This window comes from Lissotriton vulgaris, chromosome 9 (assembly GCF_964263255.1).
Source record: "Lissotriton vulgaris chromosome 9, aLisVul1.2, whole genome shotgun sequence".
In the NCBI taxonomy this organism is placed as follows: domain Eukaryota; kingdom Metazoa; phylum Chordata; class Amphibia; order Caudata; family Salamandridae; genus Lissotriton; species Lissotriton vulgaris.
Window position 1 is genome coordinate 278,832,740 of NC_141697.1, and position 23,130 is coordinate 278,855,869.

Consider the following 23,130-nt stretch of genomic DNA (forward strand, 5'->3'; position numbering starts at 1 on the left):
GATGTGGTAAGTTTGAGTGCGCTGTATCTAAATATTCAGGCACCTCGTCATTCCTTACATGTTTGTATCTTCCTGTATTATTTTTTTATCTCAGAAGCGTGTTTTGATTCTGTTGCATGTGTTACAGAATGTCAGCACCGCCTTGAGCCAGTGCAACAAAAGCACTCTTTCATTATTCCTCCACAGTGTTGGCCGTTTCCTGTTAAGCTTCATCTGTTTCATATCTGCATCCGTAGTGATTTCTGGTGTGTGTGCTCACTTTACAGTCAGTTCCACCAAGCTCTGACCTTAATGCAAGATCGTACAGTCATGTTCATTAAGCAGCATCCCCTTCTCACCTACCATTTTCAGAGGGGGTGTTAATCCCTTCTGTAATTCTACCCTGGTCTGTTTTTGTTACAACATTCAATTTTGCGATTGAATTATTGACGTCTTCCCCCAGGCATCGAATGCAAGCCCAGCCTCTCGCATTCCCAGGCTCTCCCACCCCCATCCGGCATCAGGCACTCCTCCCACACCTCACGGACATCTGTTCACTTCTCCTCCCCCTCCCCAGCCAGCTTCCCCCAGGCCCCTGCTGCTTCACACTCTCATTGCCGTTGGCCCCCTCCCATGCCCGCCGTGTCGGATTTCTCCTCCCCCCTCCCCTTCTCTGCCTTGTTTTTTAATGTCTTACTCTCCTCTGTCCTGCCAAACCTATTTCCTTTTTTCCCCTCATCCTCTTCAGTCCCCTTCTGCCCTCTATCAAGCCGACTCCCGCATTCACTCCTCTCCTCTCTGGCCCTCAACTTACCCAGTATTCTCACCCCCTCCACTCCATGCTCCCCTCGGCCCACCTCACGCCTCTTCCTGGTGACTGCTCTCTGCTGCTTGCCCTCAGCTTCCAGAATCTCTCTCCTCTCTCGTGGTTCCTGGAAACGCTTCATAGACTGGACTGGCATCCCGGCAAATCCCGACAGCCAGATTCACCACGTGCCGGGGTCGAGCAGATTAAAAAATCACTGCACTGTGCCTGGATATCTTTTAAAGGGTCTTAAAGCGCTGTCGGGCACGCTCAATGCTGCAGACAACCAGTTTGTTCATCTTTACAGATTTCATTCGTGTGGTATTAATATTAACATTCGTGTGGCCTTTCTCTATGCGCCTGAAGACTAATATTTATCAGACACTAAACCTTTCATCTGATTTCAAATGGATACCACGCTTTTTAATGTATATCCTTAATTTCCATTAGCCTTTTTTATTTATTTTTTTCCCTTCATTTCTCCCTCCGTTTTTTTTTATTATACACCACTCAACAACGCAACGCCACACACACATGCAACGCCACTCGCACATGTAACGCCAGTCACACATGCAACGCCACTCACACATGCAATGCCACTCACACATGCAACGCCACTCACACATGCAACGCCACTCCACCATGCAACGCCACTCAACCATGCAACGCCACTCAACAACCCAACGCAACTCAACAACCCAACGCCACTCAACCACGCAACGCCACTCAACCACGCAACGCCACTCAACCACGCAACACCACTCAACCACGCAACGCCACTCAACCACGCAACGCCACTCTAACACGCAACACCACTCTAACACGCAACGCCACTCTAACACGCAACGCCACTCTAACACGCAACGCCACTCTAACACGCAATGCCACTCTAACACGCAATGCCACTCTAACACGCAACGCCACTCTAACACGCAATGCCACTCTAACACGCAACGCCACTCTAACACGCAACGCCACTCTAACACGCAACGCCACTCAACCACACAACGCAAAACACACATGCAACGCCACTCTAACACGCAACGCCACTCTAACACGCAACGCCACTCTAACACGCAACGCCACTCTAACACGCAACGCCACTCTAACACGCAACGCCACTCTAACACGCAACGCCACTCTAACACGCAACGCCACTCTAACACGCAACGCCACTCTAACACGCAACGCCACTCTAACACGCAACGCAAAACACACATGCAACGCCACTCTAACACGCAACGCCACTCTAACACGCAACGCCACTCTAACACGCAACGCCACTCTAACACGCAACGCCACTCTAACACGCAACAACACTCTAACACGCAACGCCACTCTAACACGCAACGCCACTCTAACACGCAACGCCACTCTAACATGCAACGCCACTCTAACACGCAACGCCACTCTAACACGCAACAACACTCTAACACGCAACGCCACTCTAACACGCAACGCCACTCTAACACGCAACGCCACTCTAACACGCAACGCCACTCTAACACGCAACGCCACTCTAACACGCAACGCCACTCTAACATGCAACGCCACTCTAACACGCAACGCCACTCAACCACGCAACGCAAAACACACATGCAACGCCACTCTAACACGCAACGCCACTCTAACACGCAACGCCACTCTAACACGCAACGCCACTCTAACACGCAACGCCACTCTAACACGCAACAACACTCTAACACGCAACGCCACTCAACCATGCAACGCCACTCAACCATGCAACGCCACTCAACCACGCAACGCCACTCACACATGCAACAACACTCACACATGCAAAGCCACTCACACATGCAACGACACTCAACAACGCAACGCCAGTCAACCACGCAACGCCACTCAACTACGCAACGCCACTCAACCACGCAACGCCACTCACCCACGCAACGCCACTCACCCACGCAACGCCACTCACACACGCAACGCCACTCGCACACGCAACGCCACTCTAACACGCAACGCCACTCTAACACGCAACGCCACTCTAACACGCAACGCCACTCTAACACGCAACAACACTCTAACACGCAACAACACTCTAACACGCAACAACACTCTAACACGCAACGCCACTCTAACACGCAACGCCACTCTAACACGCAACGCCACTCTAACACGCAACGCAAATCACACATGCAACGCCACTCAACCACGCAACGCCACTCACACATGCAACAACACTCACACATGCAACGCCACTCACACATGCAACGCCACTCACACATGCAAAGCCACTCACACATGCAACGACACTTAACAACGCAACGCCAGTCAACCACGCAACGCCACTCAACTACGCAACGCCACTCAACCACGCAACGCCACTCACCCACGCAACGCCACTCACACATGCAACGCCACTCACACATGCAACGCCACTCACACATGCAACGCCACTCACACATGCAACGCCACTCGCACACGCACGCAACACACACATGCAACGCCACTCACACATGACACAGAACTCACACATGCAACAACAATAAGAAATGCTACGCCACTCACACAGACAACGCCACTCACACAGGCAACGCCACACACACAGGCAACGCCACTCACACACGCAACGCCAATCACACATGCAACGCCAATTACACACGCAACGCCACTCACACACGCTACACCACTCACGTTCCCAATAGGTATCGCAGTAGGAAAGTTGGAGCCATTACTATTGCAAATAACAATGCCTTTTATTTTTTTTATCATTTTTAAAACATAAAGGGCTTTGTCATTTACAAAACCAATAGCTCCAACTTTCCTAATGCGAGACCTATTGGCAACGCCAGTGCTTGTTTATCTTAAACTTTTTGAGCATTTTGTAGCAGCCTATCGTGTACTCTGTATAATTCAAGTTTCAAACAATGATGTACATATTCACAGTACTTTTCACCACAGACTGTGACCTCATTGCACTAAACATACCCAAGTCACTATTTTCCACTACACCAACCAGGTTTCAACTTTGTGGCTCTCTGGTTACACAAACAAACCTCTGCAGAGCCTTAATCAATAGAGGTTTCATAATGTGCATTAGTGCATTTCCCACAGATTAACTTAACTTGCATTTATTTTACATTTAAGCTGCGAGTTCTTTTATATGCAGTTACCTGAAGGTGAAAGGCTGAAAAATGTTACAGTATATTTTTTAAAAGATCACACACCTCGGCCCCCACTGGCCGCAGCATCATCCTATACTTTTTCACTGCACTTTGACAGCTGTCCACAGGTTTCATCCCTCAGAAGCCTTTGTTCTTTTTTTGGTGGGGAGGGGAAATGAGTGGGTGAGCTTCAGCAGTGCTATCTTATAGGACACGCCCCGTACTTGGCCCCACCTCCTCCGTGTTCAAAGCCCCGCCCCCAGGCCAGAACGCCGCCCACCACGCGTTAAAAGCACATTGAAAGCTGGCGGGTCCGCTCTGGCCTTCTTCAGCCGTCCCTCCTGGCCCAGCCTGCGGCGGAGCCCGCGCCGCGGTCTAATCTGTTTGTACTGTCGCCCAATTACTGGAAGCGATGATGACACTAACTCGTATTGATCTCGTTAAAACTAAAGGTTGGGCTGCAGCTCGTTTGTCTTTGCTCAATATAGATCCCCGGGCCAAGAAAAAATTACATTGATTGCAGAAGCTTAATCGCATATGTAATTAATTCCTTTTTTTCCCTTTTTTCCTATTTCAGGCCCGCAAGTGCAGGATGGAACAGAGCCTAATTTGTGGGAAATTGGTAAATGCGGGAGGGGCATGGATGCTAGTAGCTGCTAGCCAAGGCTGTGCGGAAGCCGTACACTATATTGTGGAGTATTTAGGAAACAAAGAAGTGTCTTTTATATGTAGTCTGATGGTTGCCACCATCTTACTATTTTTTGTACTGCCAGTACTATCGAATACGTGGGGCGTTGTAGTGTGCTTCTCGTTTTATTAAACAAGAAAGGACGGGCTGCGCGGATCACCCCATCGGGATTCGAACCCCTGAGTTGGAGGATGGAGGAAGGATTCGGCCAGTGCATTGATAGGCTCAGATATTTAGCAGTACCAGAACTTTGAGGCACAATCACAGATGGATCCCATCCAGACCACACTGGCTGCACAAACATCTAGTGGATCATGATAGCAATTTACATTTAAGTATGGCTTCTTCAAGCACTGCCAGACTCTTCAACCCGTTTTCCCACATCTTGATTAATCCTATATCTCTCTGTAGTGTTTGATATGATCCCTGTTCAGTATCTGTCCCCTGGACCGCTGCAGCAGTGCTCCAGCGTTTTAGGGTCTCCTATAGTGAGGTGCTTTGTGCGCCATCGAAAGCCAGGGTCCAGTTCCTGGAATCAACAGTTCCATGTACACATTGGTCTGTGTGGGGCATTTCCACTCGGGTCATGGGTCGCATGTAGTTTGCTGGCACCGTGCAAGGTCATTAGCAAACATTGATCAGTTTTTTTTTGTTCTGCAGCTCTGGCATTGACTCCTGTCTGGTGCTCTGACAGAGCGGAATCCACCCCCATGGCGCCTTCACTTGAGCCTCATAATGAAGCTAGAATGCCCATCAGCCATGTCCTCGGCCCTTTTTATCAGGAATATAAGACATGTCCACTATCAGGCCAGCGGTCTGTGGTGCACTCTGAAAGGTGGGTGCTGGGAATAAATATGCCGTTCGAGAGATGACATCACATCAGACTCTCTGCAGCCAAAAGATCGCTGTTTCTGGGTGCCGTGTGCAACTCTTGAGGACAGTGGGGATACTGGCCTAACTTTGCACAAACAAAAGTCTGACTCCTTTCCTCTGACCTTGAGGCATAGGCACTGGAAAGGCTCTCCATCCGTCTTTCCTCCGTGTTCTCTCTGTTGATTGCATTTGTTAATTCAAGAAGTATGTGCCCCACCAGCCTCATAATATGTAACCTGCGTGTGATCTAGAAGTTAACTATTGTCACGTTGTTAACTTGCCACTGGCAGTCTGAAAGTTTCTGAAAAGTTGTGTTACCACAGCTGTATGACATGCTAATCAACAGCTTCAGGATTGCCGCAAGTCTGTGTTTTGTCCTCCAATGAGACGACCACAGTCTCGGTTTGTGATAATTTCCTGGCAGTCAAATATCAAAAAAAGTATTCTTTCATTTTAGAGCTCAGCAGATCATCCGATAATGTGGATGCACTTTCTGTTTTTTCTTAGGCATGGCACAGGGAACAAGTTGCGCGGAAAGTGTCAGTGCCTTAATATGCCTGTTTTTCTACCGAATAGCGTTCTCCACTTTAACGCACTAAGCTACCATGACAGTTTCCATCTACTGGATAAAACAAACTTTGATTGTCGCCATTCTGAAAATCGAATGGAAGTTGATGAGTGTAGGAGGACACTTGATTACTGCACCACTGTCAACTATACAGCTTCCATATTCTTATTGACTAAGGGGGAAGTGGGTTGGGCTGACAGCTGCCTGTTAAGAGCCGGTGAAGCTGTAGTTTCATTTCTGGACTGTACAGTGCTCGGATGAGACAGCGCACCAAAGAGTGTTTTAAGTTGCAAAGTAAAGTAAGGACCTCCTGCTGCATCAGAATTTAGGCAAAAAGAACAATTGATGGACAGAATGCAGAACAATGTCATACATTCACCCCAGTACAGAGATCTGGGCCTAAATCCATCGTTTTTTTGCTCACCATGCCATTCCAGTTTGGACCAAAACATATTATTATTATTAAATTAATAAATGGGTTTTGTTAAGCGCAGACTACCCGGAGGCCTCGTAGCGCTGAGTATGACTGGGGGCAAGTGAGGGTAGTGTGATTTAGGTGAAAAGGATGGTTTTTAATTCCTTCCGGAACTTTAGGAGGTTAGGTTCGCCGCAAATCAGTCTTGACCTTGCGCCCAATGGGAATAGTCCAGCCCGAACTGCCAGGCCAGGTCATCCCTGGACTGGAAACAAGAATTCTAGGACCGGTTTCGGGCATTCAACCCGTATCAGCCAGGCTAGCTTGACTCCAGTGGCATGGAGAGCACAGGACCCACGTCTAGGCATACCCGTCCCACTCAGGGCGACAAATGCAAAAAGAATTTAGGGACATGCACCTGAATTGTATTCGTGGATCATCCTGAGATACATCAGAATAATTGTTTCTTCGCATTGTGACATGGACTGAGCCGGATACACATCTGCAGAATATGTAAGCAATTTAAGGTCACTGCCAACCAGTGGAGTTTACTCACCCAGACAAACTCTATTTTCTGGTTTTCTTCCCAGATAAGCTTGAAGTAGCCTTAGTCTGAGCAGCTTGCAGATGTAATGATTGAAATGGGCAGCTTAGGTGGTGCCGTCGGGGAGTTTGATGCAAGAGCCGTCCACCCATAGCTCTCCGTCAGGATCTGGGAAGGCAGTGTCTCGGAGGTCAACCCTACTCCTAGTCTGTTCGTCCGTGAGAGTCACACAGTCATGTATAGGGGACACATTGGGGTCGTTTTCAGGTAAGGGCAACATAGTGGCTGGATTCAGAGTGGTGCATCTTTTCAGTGTGATGTGGGGTGCAAGCAGTCCGTTCGTACCCAGTCAGTCGTGCACTAGTCAGATGCTGCGTCTTAGTCTGGTTCAGAAGGGTGTCAACCGGATGGGCACTAACACTGTAAGGGAGTTCGAGAGCACGATTCCCTCACTTTGTCGGATAGAGACAGCAAAGGCAGCTACAGCTCGAAGGCAGGCAGGCAAAGCTCTGGCTATGGGGTCAAGAGTGGCAGAGAAGTAGGCACATGGGCGTTGCTTGGGGCCGATGGACTGAGTCAAAACAGACAAAGCGCACCCCTCCCTTTCGTGACTGAAGAGGGAGAAGGGCTTTGAGTAATCTGGGGTTCCTAGGACCGGTGCTGAACAAAGGGCGTCTCGTAACTCTTTGAAGGAGGATTGGCATTCGGGGGTCCAAGGGAGTGGGAAGGGGACATCTTTAGCCAGCAGGGAAAGTAGTGGTTTTACAATGAGGCTGTCATTTGGCAACCATTGTCGACAGAAGGAGGTGAGACCTACCAGAGAGCGGACTTGCTTCTGAGTCTTAGGGACAAGGGTTTCTAGAATGGTCTGAATTCGGTCGGGCGTAAGATTCCTCCCGTCTTTGGACAAGAGGTGGCCTAGGTATGTCACCTGGGGTTGGCAGAATTGTAACTTCTTTTTGAAGACCTTGTGGCCATTTTCCGCAAGGAAGTGTAGGAGTTGGATGGTGGCTGTGACTGCAAGTGGAGTGGTGTCGGCCGCCAAAAGGATATCATCGACGTACTGTATCAACACCACTCCATCCGGTAACTGGACTGCATCCAGCTGTCTCTTGAGGGCCTGGCTATAGATGCTGGGACTTTCAGTGTAGCCTTGGGGTGCTCTACAAAATCTATATGAACGGGCTTTTAAGGTGAAGCTGAAGAGGTAGCGGCTGTCTGGGTGGATGGGGATGGAAAAGAATGCGTTCTTGAGGTCGATTACAGTGAAGGTGGTGGCAGTGGAAGGAATCAAGGTCAGAATGGTGGTGATGTCTGAAACCACGGGGTATTGAGGTACAACTACTTTGTTAACCTCTCGTAGGTCAATGATGAAACGGTACGCTTTCTCATCTCCCTCACCCTGCTTCTTTACAATGGGTAGGATAGGGCTGTTGCAAACATTGCTAACTACTTCCTCTACCACTCCTGCATCTACTAGGGTCTGGATAATCTTTACAAATGCCTTCTTGCCCTAGGGCGATATCCGATACTGTGGAAGTTTTGGGAGTACTGCGTCCTGTCGAACAGTTATATGCACAGGGTCAATCATCATGCGTCCTACGTCCGAGTCGGTTTTGGCCCACAGGCACAGAGGTAGAGCATCGAGTAGGGACAGGTCAGCATCAGTTATGGAAAACATGCGTCGTGTGGGACAAGGTCTGAGCAGAGTCGGGTTGTCGTACAGAATGACTCGAACTCCGTCTTGTGAACATCTAATAGTAGCTCGGAAATGTTTCAATAAGTCAAGTCCCATAATGACGTCGGGGGTGTTGGAGGAGAGCAAAAACGTTGTGTCAGTGGTGTTATTTTCCAAGTCAAAGGGAATCGGTGTGGACAAGGGATTAGTGGAGGGCATTCCATCAAAACCTATTGATGTTACGTGTGAGCCAGACAAGGGTGCCCTTGGAATCAGTCGTTTAGATAACGCACTACGTGTCGCGCCAGTGTCTACCAAAAATGGAGATTTCGTACCCAGGACCTTAGCGGTGACGTAAGGACCTTGCTGGTCAACATAGAGCTCGACTGGATTGCTCCCTTGCCCTTGGCAGTCCTATGCAAAGTCATGGGTGTTTTTGCAGTCAGACTGTTGGTACTGGTTCTGTCCGGGACGGTCAAATGTGTTCCATCTGCCTGGTCTGTCGTTGTTGGTGTCGTTCGTGTACCCTCGTCCCTGTCCTCTATTTCTTGGCCCGCCCGCTACATCTCTTGCTTCCCTATTTTTGTTCATTTCGAGCAGGACCGGACACTGGGACTTCCAGTGACCAAACCCTTTACAAAACGCACACTGGTTCTCATCTATGTCTTTACTTCCAGCGTAGGTTGCGGATGTACGGTCTTTAGGGGGTGGATTTCTAGGAGCATTTGATTGGTAACTTCCTTTGTACGGTTCCTTTCCCATAGACACCCCTTGCAACTGTGCCATCATCACCCTTTCCTTCAGGTCCTTTTTCTTTTTCTCAGACGCTGTATCGTTCTCGTTCTTTTGATGCTCATAGTACTGGGCCATCTGAAGGATAGCCGCAGGTTTGGAGGCCGCCCAACTACTCTCACTAGTCTGTAGTTTCTGTGAAACTTCCTGCGACAGACCTTTGACATTATTCTGGGCAAACAGATGATGTCTGGTTGCAGTGGTCCTGTCCTGGCCACTGTAATCGGAAAACACAGTCTCGAACCGGGAGAAGTATTCTGATACGTCTTCCTGGGGTTTCTGGCGGCAGGCCGTTACTATCGACCAATCCACCTTCTTTTCTGGGATCAGGGTCTTCAACTTCTGGACGATCTTGTCCGGGAGTTCTAAAATGGATTTTAAGGGTTTCTGTCCAGGCTCTCGTTGTCTGTCTATGCCATCGAGTTGTGACCAGGTATGTCCGAACAGCTCAAGGTGGTCAACTTTCCGGATTTGCTTCCACACATCAGCTGGCAGACATAGCCCGAAAAACAAATCGATGTCCGCTAGGGTCATAATCGTTGAACCCAAGGCTGTACCTAGTTCAGTATAAAAGGCAGTGGGGTTCTTTCGTAAACGGGTAAGGATTTTTGGAAAGTTAGGATGTCTTGTCGATCCCATGGTTGGTGGACCCAGTTATAAACTACCCTTCCTCTCCCATCTTGGTGATTAATGTCATCATGTGTTCCCTGTCCTCGTGGGGGAACCCAGTAGGGAGCGGCCTCCTTTATAGGCATCATTGTGTCAGTTTTTTTCTGCTCGGGGTTCAGTCGCTACAGGAGTTGTAGTCTTAGTTTCTAGCCTCAGTTCAGTGAGGTGGCGGGAAACTTCAAGCGTACGCGTGAATAGGTCCGTACATCACACTCGCCTTCGTCTCCAATGTCGACTTTCCTATATAGTGTCGCTAGGCTCTCAGGACCCTTATCTTGGTATCTGTCTTCATAGGCATTGAGGGTGTGATAACAAAATCGCACAACAAAATGTCGTCTGTGGCTATCGGCATATGAATTGTACATATCCGTTACGTATTCTTCGCTCTCCTTCCGTTCCACCAGTGTTTTCACTATCTTATCGATCCCTGCTCGTTCATCTTTGCTCAACCGGTTCATTCTTGTGGTATCTTTCTTTCTAGTCTCAAGGTCACCTAATGTTACTGCTAGTGCTGCATTCGGGATAAGGGGCTCGGCCGGCACGGAGGCCGTGAGGACCGAGGTCCTGATACTGTCTTCACTTGCATTTGGGGGTTGCAAGTGCTGTACTAAAGGTTGAGAGGGAGCGTATGGAGGGGGCATGTAGATGATTGGGGGACCTAATAGTAAATCATCGTTCACTCGTTGTTTTGAGGGTAACTCCGGGTAGAGCGTAGAGGGTGTTCTAACGGGACACTGGCCCGATGTTTCGGATTCTATTCTTGCTTCTGTTTAGCTTCCTCTCTCTCCTTTATCTCTTCCTCTAACTTTTTGGTGGCAAGGTGAGCTGCTTTTCGTAACTCTTTCTCTGCTCTTACTTCATCTCTCTTTTTCCGTTGCGCTGCTTCTTTGCGCCACATGCTGATACTATCAAGCATGGTGGGCGTTGTCTTATTGTTACGAAGAGCTGTTTCTAGTACTTCTATTTTATTGTCATCGAAGGATCCTATCAGTGGCCACTGACTTTCCTGATCCTTCTTGGTATATTTATGCCATAGCTTGCTATAGGCTACGGCGACTAATCCCTATTTAGTGAACATGTCCTTATTAGGGGTGCCTTCCAGTGGAGCTGTATGGTTCATCTTTAATAAGCGGTCCGGGCTGAACCAACTACCAATCAGTGGGGAGAAGATAGGCATGACAGATTACAAAGGGTGGACAAAGGTCCGCACTACCTATCCTTCACTACTTGCAAAGACTAGACAGAATATTTCTATTCTACGTTATTTGCAAACAGAGAATATCTCAAAAAGAACCAACTTCGAACAATCAATGTTCGGACAATCAATCAGTGGGGAGAAAAGTAGGCACGACAGATTACAAAGGGTGAACAAAGGTCCGCGTTACCTACCCTTCACTATCTGCAAAGGGAGAGAGAATATTTCTATTCTTCCCCGGTTGCAGGCAGAGAATATCTCAAAAAGCAACCAATGAGCAATACTAGTATTTTCAGACAATCAAACAATGGTTTCGCAATTCGTCGTGTTACACAACCTTAACCGGACCGCATGGGCAGTTTCTCGTCTTCCGCTTCCAGCGCCCGATCGTCCTCTATTCTCCGTTATTGCCGCAGCACTGCTGATGGTTTCCAGTCAGGACCGTAGATCACTCGAGAGAGGTCTGCTCGGAACCGGTGAAGTTCGGATGATCGGCTGTCAGACGAGGGTCTATCGGGCAGGAGCTCTTCCCGATCGTTGCAGTCATTCACTCTGTCGTCAGGACCTCTCCCACTGGATCCACGTGTCGCTGATGGGCCCTACGCTTGGGACGCCAATTGTAAAAGGGAGCAGATTCAATCGATAACCTTTAAGTATTGCCCGGCGTTAGTCGCCTCTCATACCACTCGATAATTATCAAACAAAGAGGCAGGCGCTGGAGACTGGAAGGCAGGAAACAGAAGTTTATTCCGTCGGAGCAGAACACATCAGATCAGACAACAGGGTATCGTCTCGAGGTGCTCTAACCGCATCTCTGAGGCCTGGCCTCTTATACACCGGTTTATGGTTTTTATTGCAGTTTATTACATGTGGCACATTCTTACAAATACTTTGAAGTACGAAAAGACATCCTCTGAATCCCTGCTTCAGGCCCGTTCCCACACATATCTACAGTAGAAGTCCCCACCCCGATCTCAGTAGGTGATGACTGCCGCGCAGCTGGACATTCCGCCGGTTCCCGGAATGTGTGCGGCTGATCGGATCTCATGGGGTGGGGGCTTTGATCAATCGTAGCTCCTTTGAAGAGGGGCAACTTCTTACAGTAGGGGGCAATAAACTGCATCCGCAGGACTAGGTGATGGCCTGGGATCGGGTCGGACAATCTGGCACAGAGGAAGCGGGTTTATCAAAGGATGTGCGATCATGAAAGGGATGGAGGGAGGTGTTAGCCGGGTACGGGATGTGGCTCCGAGGCAGGGCCGCGCTGAAGGGGTGGTTTATGGCCCAAGCATGTGAGAGCGGGGGCTGTCAGTGCGCGGGGGATGCTTGCGAGGTCAGAGAGAGACGCGCTGGCGATCGGCAGTGGGCAGAGAGGCCATGATACTCAAAATGGCTGCTGCTTACGCACACGTAGGAGCCTGGAAATGGGACAAGATGGCGCTGATAATGTTTACACCGCAACCTAGATTTTAACAGTAATGGATAGATTAAGGTATTTTCTTGATCATACCAGTGAGATAGAAAATTAAAACTGTAGTTCATCAATCTCTAGTAGTACTAAGGTGCATGAAGAGTCCATTTACAAGACTCTCTTTTGAGGTCTGCGTTTTCGGACAGCTGTAGCTGTTTCACGACAACAGGTTTTCAAAAACAATTATGCAGACACTTTACCCTCTGGCTCCCTTCTCTTTGAGTGTTGGTACAAAGCCTGTGCACATTGTTCACATTTGTCTAAAAGCAGTTCCTTTCTCTTGAGTAACTAAGTGCGCTTTTTATTTAATTTAATTTTATATGTAGTTTAAATTCTGTTTATTTATTTTACCTGCACTTAGAGAGCTCAGTTTGATGGCAAATTATTTTCTTCTCCTTTTTATGGTTGGAGTTATGAAGCTGTTGCTGTTATAAAGTAAGATTATAACATTGTAGCAGCCTGCAAAACGGCTGATTAGTTAGGTCGTGTTTTTTATCGTCTGGCTAAACAGCATGACTGTTGTCAGACAACTATGTGAGCATCATTAGAGAGGCTTTTTGGCTCCGCCCACATGTTGGGAGCCAGGAGTACATGTTTTGATTGGGCAGAAGTTGTGTGCTTGCACAGGAAACAAAGTCCTTGCCCTCCACACAGCTGTGATTATTTTGTTTATTTATCCAGATGCCTATGCTTGTACTTTCAGGGGCACACGCATGACTCAAGAATGCTGATAAAGTGTTTTAGACTACTAGATAATGTATGTTTTTTTTCTTTGACAGCAGCACGGGTGGGGGAGGACAGTCATGAACCTCCATGGACGTTTTTTGGTCTGGTTTGCACAGCAATTGTCGCCTGACCCTTTAACCTCTACAAATATTATTCTGCAGATCATTGTATCCGCACAAATACATATCTAGGTCCATGCTATTCACTTGTAATGCTTCGCAGTACCTTAAACATACTTGTTTAATCTGGTTTTCTTCTCAAACAATAATAATAAAATACATGGTGCAACTGAGCAGATTTAAGGTAAAACATAAGTAAAACGACCACATTAGATAATGCTTTTTTAAATAGATTTATTTTTTTAGTAGAAACCTGGTTCCACGTGTAAGTGGTAGAACATTTTCTTTTTATTTTTTGTTGGCATAGACCTGCAATAACCATCACGCTAGCCTGCCCTGGCCAGAACTATTGGTTTTGCAGATATTAGTTATCTTGTAAATTGCGGTTAATGTGCACAACATGCCATTGTGATGATTTCTTTTTATATGTTGTGACTGAGATGGACCCATCTGCTTTGCTACATCGAAAAAACTCAGACTCAAGCCATGATCAAGAATGCCCCATGACTGTGGCCTTCCATGTTCAAACCACCACCACATATGAAGTAGCTGGACTTGAGTTTTGTGGTTGCAGTTGTACCTCTTTCATTCACGTCTACGTAGTGAAACTAGATGTCAGTACGTGCAGCTGTGTTACATGTGTATAAAGTTACATTTTGTAACCTAACTTGTGAAGAAGAGTACATTTAATACATGTTTCACTTTATTAAGATCTGTCATTGCTTGTCATTATCTGGCAAAAATCACACCAGGAACTTGGGCTCTTTTAGGGGAGTGCTATGGGCAGTTTCAATCTTGGTCACACCGCATTTCCTTGTCTATCATTGTACAAGGGTCATTCAATCCATATGTTCCCTGCATATCCCTGAGCTGAACTTTGTGTACTTGTCCCTATCCAGGGATGTGAGCCTTTTCCATAGATTTAATGTCAGCAATTCATACAGACTGGCTATTGCATTGTAAATAAAGGGCTTGCTGAACAGCAAAAAAGAGAACAAAACTTCCCACTTGTTAACGAGGGGATTAAACATTTTGCATATATCCATGTTTGTGTTTATGTATCTGAATTTAATCACACTCATTTAACTCACTGGATTTAATGAAATGATTCTTTTGGTGCAAATGTAAAGATGCATCAGTATTAAGCACTAGGCTGAAAAGTTCAATCTTGGCCATTCCTATCTGGGACAAGACATGCAGTAGTATTGATGGGGTTCTTGCACTGTGTTGTTCATTGTTCACCTTGCAGGCGTGTAAAGATGGCGGTCTCTGCAGTTAGAATGAGCATTGAGTTAACATCTTGGATGTTCCTCCTTCAGGTGTCTCGTGGCCTGGGCCAGATGTACAGCGAGATGATCTTTGTCAATGGGTTTGTGCACTGCGATCCTCATCCGGGGAATGTGCTGGTCAGGAGATGCCCAGACACCAAAAGAACAGAAATTGTGCTGCTGGATCATGGGCTGTATCAGGTAATGTCAGAAAGAACATGTTCTGTGGAGAAGCATGAGGAGGGCCAAGGAATTGTGAATTTGAAAGGACACCAATACCAAAAGAGGGCAAAAAAATGCTCAGATTATCAAACCAGCCATGAGCACATTAACAATTGGGTGCCAAAGCACCGACCATAGTGAGCACAGAAGGGAAACTGTGCCTTTGAACTGGGTCTGCCAGAATTCACTTGCTCTGCTATGGAATTCTTGAAAGAATCATGAATTTCTTTATTTTTCTGCTGTATGTCCAGTGGAGAAAGATTATACTGATTTTTGGTTCTTCAGAGGTTTTTCTCCCAAAGAGTATTACAATACAAGGAAAACCTAGTGCCTTTTTATTTACAATGTAAACTTTTTATTTAGCACAAAGTTATTTTTCAAGCTGTTAAAAAAGCATTCCCAATTTTGTTATACCTCCTTTAATTTAATAATTACTTCAACACATGTAAAACTGTTGATTAATAATTGTATTGAGAAGTGATGCATCAAATCCGGTCTGTAGGTGGAAGTGATGCGTCGTTACCGAGACGGTCTGCTCCGCGGGTGATGCATCTGGAAAACTTGATACGATGCATGGAAATCTGGGATGCGGCAACAATCGATGCCGTGGCGTAGAGCGGCGCTGCATTGTTTTCTTCAGCGGTGATCCCATGATGTGGCGGTTCTTGCAGTCGTTGCGTCCATTTTGGCAGCTGTGCGGCGATGCGTGGAGATTCTTCTCACACAGTGGTGTTGCGTCGGAATAACAGCCGCAAGAAGAGCGATGTGTTTATTTTCTTGTAGTTGCATTGCTTTTCCAGTTTCCAGCAGCAGGAAAAACCTCCAGAGGCGTAACACAGTCATAGACAACTCTTGGCAGCTCAGAACTCCCAGCAAGGAAGTTCAGGGGAGCTGTGGGTGAAGTTTATGTGTCTCTGAAATTCCAGAACAAGAGGCAAGCTGTTCTCAAGGCCTAGGAGATCTTCCTCAAGCAGGGGAACACAGCACACAGCTAAGTCCTCGTCCTTTCCTTGGCAGAAACAGCTACTCAGGCCAACCCCAGACAGCACACAGCAAATGGGTAGTACTCCTCCTCCAGTTTCTCCAGCTCTTCTCCCTGGCAAAGGTTCCTCTTGATTCCTGAAGTAGTCTAAAGTTCTGGGGTTTTAGGTTTAATACTTATATCCCAAAATGTCTTTGTTTTCTTTGTGCAAGGGTCTGTGAGCCCAGGCTAAACCAGTTCTGTCCTCACTGGTGCAGTATGATCACAGGAGGTGGAGCCAGCATTGTGCAAGGGAGACAGGCCCTATTCAGTTGCAAGGAAATCTCCTCCCATTACTCTAAATTTAGCAAAGGTCTATTCAGCCCAGCTCTGTGTCATCCAGGAAGGGACAGGCACACCTCAACCCCACCCAGTGGCTGTCTCCAGTGAATGCACTTCCCCAGCCCATGTCACTCCAAAACCAGACAGTCAATACACAAAAAGGCAAAGGCACACAGGAATGATTAAAGAAGAAAATGCCTACTTTCTAAAAGTCTCATTTTCAAACACACAATTTAAAAATCATCTTTCTAAAAGATGTGTTATTAAATTCTGAGTTCAGAGAGACTAAACTTTATTTCTCTATCTTGTCCCAATGGGAAGTTATACTTGTAAGATGTTACAACGTATTTCCCATTCTATCCTATGGGGCAGATAGCCTTTTGTTGTGTCGATCCTATAAAACCTATATTTGATCTGTGTGATTAGACAACATACACTGTAGGATTGATGTCAGACTGATTCTAGACACCCCCACAGGGTATGTTGACCTTTGTACCAGCTAGCTCACAGTGCCACTAGAAACTCCTCTTACCAAGGAGAGGATAGTTCTTGGCAACTATCGAACATGACAACCCTGATCCCTCAGGACCGTGGAAACGGTGTACTACGTTTCGTTCAGTCACTCTTGCTCACTTAGTCTCAGAGAGTTGCACAGAATAAATCATTGGGACGTTTTTCAATAAGTATTTATTGATCAGTCGTTATTCTAGTGTAAAATAGGTGCCTAGAAACAACCATTAGACAGTAAAAGATATAAATGATTAGAAGCACTAAGAAAGTAAAAGGATGGTAGATTTCTACCATTGTGCTATAACCATCAATACAGGCAAGTATATAAAATAAATGACAATAATAATGCGTACTCCTATGATGCTACCTTAACTAGATGTACCTAAGTGTACCTAGCATGTATGTAGGTGTTTAAGCCAAGAATCCCTCTAGGATAAAGTCAACCCCATTACCTGAAGTGAGAGACTGTGTCTCGAGTTGGACACCCAACAAGGGATGTTAGACCACTGCAAGCTGGAGTATCTACATGCAGGAACCTCAGCGTCTCACGTCAGTTTGTGGCGGCAGGGAAATCCTAATCTCCTCTTCTTGTCTCAGCAAGATGTGATGTTTATATACCCAAAGGTCTCCCGGGGGTTCTTCCTCGCTGTTCCACTTGTCGGACTTAGGATGACGTCGGGAATGAACTTTATACATAGATATTATACAGGAGATGGTAGTCCTGCTGAGTTTCCAAGAATCCTCATGCATAATATATGAGGCCGTTACTAGGGAAAATCCTGTGTTCTGTGTGCAATGTTGTATCTAGGTAAAAGGTCAGTCCCTAAGAACTGTTATGTATGTAGTATAGGGAAGAATATAGGTGAAGCGTATGATGTTACCGAAGCCTATATTGGGGTACCTATATGGAGCTTAACACTTTCAACAGTGAAAAACGAAATTGGCAGTATTTCTTGATCAGGACATGTCACACACCCCAGTACATGTACTACATTTCACTTACACTGCACCCTGCCCAAGGAGGTACCTTGGGCCTACTATAGGGGTGCCTTACATGTAAGAAAAGGGAAGGTTATAGCCTGGCAAGTGGGTGTACTTGCCAGGTCAACATGGCAGTTAACAAACTGCGCCCAGACACTGCAGTGGCAGGTCTGAGATACCTTTTCAGGGCTACTCGTGTGGGTGGTACAATCAGTGCTACGGGCCCACTAGTAGCATTTGATTTACAGGCCCTGGCACACTTCAGTGCACTTTACTAGGGACTTACCAGTAAATCAAATATGCCAATCAGGGAGAACCAATTGTAACAATTTACAGAGAGAGCATATGCACTTTAGCACTGATCAGCAGTGGTAAAGTGCCCAGAGTCCTATAGCCAACAACAAAGAGGTCAAGAAAAAATAGGAGGAAGAAGCAAAAAGTTTAGGGATAATCCTGCAAAAAGGGCCAAGTCCAACAGCCACTGACTTATTTCAAATTTTCATTAACTAGTTTTCTACCTTTATTCTTCATGATCTCTGAAAGTGTGGACATCATGTCACTTCTCTGAAATCTTCTGGCTTCAAGCCATGTAAGTTCTGTAGGTGAAGTATGTCTAGGACTGATTGTCACCCCTCCTGTATTTGATGCCTTGTCAATGACCATGTCTCTGTGCCATTGTTTCACATGTCATTGCAGAAGAGACAGAGTCTCTTATTGTTCAGCTGAATAGGCTCATTTTGCCCAATGGGCAAAAAGGCAGCAGAGACCTAGCATGCTGAGTTGACTAAACAGCAACAAACATGTTCACTGTTAAAGGGATAATGACAGAGAAGCAGATATCTGACAAGATCCTTCTCTTCAACAAGGCTTAGATGGAACAAGTTAAGGGGCCTTGATCATATCCAAAATCTGCCCCACCAATTTCTAAATCATCAAAAAATCTGTACTGCTCCGGCTGATACTCTTAGTCTCACATGAGATGCTAAACAAGAAAGTCTAATTGCATAACTTCTGCCAGTAAACTGAAGATAAACTCCAAACCAGCTAATACAACAGACAAGGACTTTGAAACATTGGATGCAATGGGGAAGATAATGTTTCATACTGGTAATTTGGCCCTTCGGTCTTCCAGGGCCACATATTTTTGGTGAGGGTCTCCCATACCTTTTGCGAGTTGGTGCTTTTAGCTGCACCTTCTCTTTAACCCAAGGGTCATTTTAAGGAGATGATGGTTTGAATGCGCCCAGATACAAGATGCAGACTAACTGAATACAGTGGATGCTGTGACTTAATTAATGGGTCTTCTCTAGTGTTGAGGAGACAAACCTTGATGAAATTCACTGGGGTGTTAAATCCTGCTTGGTCTTAGTTCATTGGCAGGCTGTTTGAATGGCAACACCTTTTACGCGAGGAGGCGGAGGCACACTTAAAAGGAGAACTATACCACTTCCAGATTAGTAGGCCTGTAAATACCTCTGATAAATTTCACTGGCACGAAAGAAGCTTCAGGTGCTATGGTCATTGGTTTGGATGACAGCAGACACAACAGCAGCCTCAGACTCCACAGTAGATTTTTTCAAACCTACAAGGAACGCAGATCAGTCAGGGTTCAACAGGGTCAAGGATTATCTTCCTCTTCTTCCACCCCACCTGCTGCAAAACCATTCTGTTTCCTGTTAGGGTTTTGTTCATCCATCAAGGTTCGTGTAGGAGCATTTAGTCACAAACTGCCGATTACCTCAGACCAATGGGTTTTGCAGATTGACAAATATGGTTACTCTCTGCCATTTCTGAAGAGACCTCCTCATCTCTCACAAAAACATTTTGATGAATATGATTTCTGCTCTTTTATAAAAAAAAAGGTGCAATAGAGGTAGTTCAGTTTTCTCAGAGAGTGTAATGACTCTATTCACAATGGCTTATTCCAAAGAAAGGGGCCGGTGTATGGCCTAAGCCAGATTTTATATCTTTTGAACATGTTCTTGGAAAAGAAGTTCAATATGTTTACGTTTTGTCAAGTTCTTCTAATTTTACAAGATCAGGACTCCATGGTTTCTTTGGAGCTGCAGTGTGCCTAGTTCCATATCCTTGTAGGTCACTTAGGATATGTCTCAGGTTCAAGGGTCTTTACAAAACAATGATGGTTGGAAAGCGTGAAATATTCTCAGCCACTGGTAAGCACTTCACCCGCATTCCAATCCATACCCAGCTGATGAGCCCATAACTAGGGTGAAGATGGTCCCGGGTTGCTTGTGTTCCAGTTGAGGGAGGACCTGACTTGGCAGTTCGGGCTGGACTGTTCCTTTTGGAGCAAGGTCAAGACTGATATGCATATAGCTGGGTCCAAACTGAGGTGGCATGGTGTGCAAAACAACGATGGAATGGGATGCTGCCTGAATGATTACCAGTGGCTGAGATTAATTCAAGCATTCTTCCATCACTGTTTTGTATACTTAATGTGTCGCTCTAAGTGTGACAGGTATGCTCAGAGTGGGTCCTGTGCACACTGTCACTGGAACCAAGCTGTACCCGGCTGATTGTAGGAAAGTGGGTTTCTGTTCCAGTAAACCCCCCCATGCCCCCCATCTGTTTGCCAGGTGTCTGATGCACTTTGACTTGATGTGCCTTGGGTCCCCTGACAATCACGTTCCCAGGACCTCCGGTCTTTCCCCAAAACTCTACTTTTGTACCCACAATTGACACATCTCTGGACCCCTTGTAAAAGGCACCATGGGTATGAAGGGCACTGTGACCAGGGAAGGCCTCTTGGGCTGCAGCGCCTATTGTGCCACCCTTAGAGCTGCTGCACCTTGACACCCACACTCTGCCATTGCAGGCTGCGTGTTTTGGCGCTGAGTAAAACGAAGAGCTGACATGGCACACATCCCTGTGTGCCATGCGTGCTATCCACTTCCCTTGGCCTAGGTAAGTCACCCCTCAAGCAGGGTGCACTAGATTACAGCTGAGGGTACAGTTGTATGAGCACTGTACCCCTACAGTGTCTAAGTCCATTCTTAGACATTGTAAGTGCAGTAAAGCCATTAAGAGTATATGGTCTGGGATTTGGTCATTACGAACTCTCCAGCTCCATAATGGCTTTACTGAAACTTGGGAGGTTTGATAGCAAACTTCTCAGCACATTAAACCCACTCTGATGCCAGTGTGGGATTTAATGCAAAATGCACTCAGAGGGCATCTTAGATGCCCTTGAAAAATGACCAGCCCTGGTGTGGTTTCTGAATGGCTGATCACCATTTTCCACCACCGGACAGGTTTCTGGATCCCTGGGATGAGGGCCTTTGCTCTTTGGGTCCAGAAACAAAACCCATTCTGGCAGAGGTGTCATGCCTCCTCCCTTATGATGGCCTGGGTCCACAAAAGGGAAACTTCAAAGGTCTTTTGTAAGTTGTCTCTGCCTTTTGCTGCCCCAGCAACTGCCTCCCGCTGGTTCTGACACTCACTTTGGGTGGGAGAATCGTCAGGAAACCCAAGTTAGGAGGAGAGGTGTGCCCACCTTTGCTAACCCCACGTCTCAGGTGGGGGGGCGAAGCACACATCTCAGTCCCTATCATCTTGAAGATGAGGAATGCTAGCCAATTACAGAGAGGCTCATGCCCCCTCCCACTGGAGGGTGGCATAATAGCGGTGTACTCACCCCAAGGCAGAGTCCTATTGGCCCCGACCTGCACACCCCGGTAACCGCCCTTAAATTTAGTATTTAGCGGCAACCATGAACCTTGCCTCCTCAGATTTCTGCAACCTATGAAGAAGGATGGAAGAAGTTGCACAGCAGAGGAGACTGTTGTGAAGAACTGACTTGTCCCCAGCCCTACCGGCCCAAACTGCAGTTTCCAGAGATCCTGCACTAAAAGTCAACTTGTCCTGCAGCCTGCGACTTCCAAAACCCCTGGAAGAACTGACTGCCTTCAACAAAGACTGGCTCTCCTGCGAACAGCAGCTCTGTTCAGAAGTAAACTCCAAAGACATACTCTGAGCCTGCTGGGGACTATGAAGCTCGATACCTACAACCACGACTGCACCTGTCACCTACGGCCCGAATCCAAGTGGTCCACTGGTCCCAGTGAGGTCCCCCCAGGGCTCCAGAGTCTGAGTCCACCGTGGGATGACCCCTCCAGGACTCCCCAACGTCACCTGCAGCTTCGTCATGGAGACCCTCTCCAACCATGAGTGGCCCTGTAATATGAAATCCGACCCCAAAAGGCACCCCTGCATTCGGTCACCCAGCGCCCTGGAGAAGAGGACCTGAAGTGCACCTATGTCCCTGAGCCCTCCATCTTACCTTTCCACCTTTTGGTTCTCCCGGACGACTTCCTGGACCGAGCCTGCAACCAAACTCTAAACCGGCAACCTCCATGGGATTTCATTGGGCTCCCAACTCCTCCTAAGCACCAGGCACTCAGCCGCCCCTACGCCTCTGGTGGTGTTGACTTGGTGCCATCCTAGGACCTCCTGGCTTGACCTTAACCCTAGGAGCTTGGCTCCCAAGACACAGTGGCCTGCCTGTGAGCAGCCCCCAACTGAAGTGTCCCCTTGTCCCATTGGCTAACATTGGGCCTCTGCATCCGGCCACCCCAGTGCCACTTGTGGTGCAAACTGAGTGACTAAGTGGACCTTGGGGAAGCTAGGCACTAACCCCTAAAAGCCATTCTACCAGGTCGAGTACTTACCTGTAAATTGTTAATGCTCTTTTTCCATAGTAACCAATGTTGTGATGTTTTGAAAAATATCTGGTTCGACTGGTAGGGTATGCTTTACTTCTTTCAGGCTTAAAGGCACCAAGTATATGCTGGTGCCTCATGTGCTTTTGAGACCTTGAAGGATAACATGTAGTTCTTCCCATTGATAGTAAGAGATTTACAGTAGTGGAAGTTTGCAGTTCGTCTTTAAAAAGGAGTGTGGGTCCAGGTCTTTTTTATGGCATTATGAGCATTCTCTTGAGCTTTTAGAGGGTCAGACTGTCCATGATTTTTCAGTTCACTGCTCCATGGCGAAACAAGACTGATTAGCAAGGAAAAGGATTAATTGGCACCTATTTTTGCTTGCTTATTTTTGCTTGAGTAGCATTCTTTGAGTTACTAGTGGTTAATAGGTTTCTCAACGACTTACAGAATAAGATTCTCTTGAAACCTTTTCCCAGGCTTGTGATCTGGATATGTGTTTACATTTTTTATGGGTCCT

The 23,130-nt window shown here is 46.9% G+C and overlaps 1 protein-coding gene across 1 annotated transcript in view; it reads left to right on the forward strand.

Moving 5' to 3' along the window:
- The window catches only part of ADCK1 (aarF domain containing kinase 1), a 407,695-nt gene that overhangs the window by 236,339 nt on the left and 148,226 nt on the right, over positions 1–23,130 (forward strand). The window contains exon 7 of the mRNA XM_086939457.1: positions 14,967–15,116. Within this exon, the coding sequence (XP_086795583.1) occupies positions 14,967–15,116 (150 nt within the window). The remainder of the gene's footprint in view (positions 1–14,966; positions 15,117–23,130) is intronic.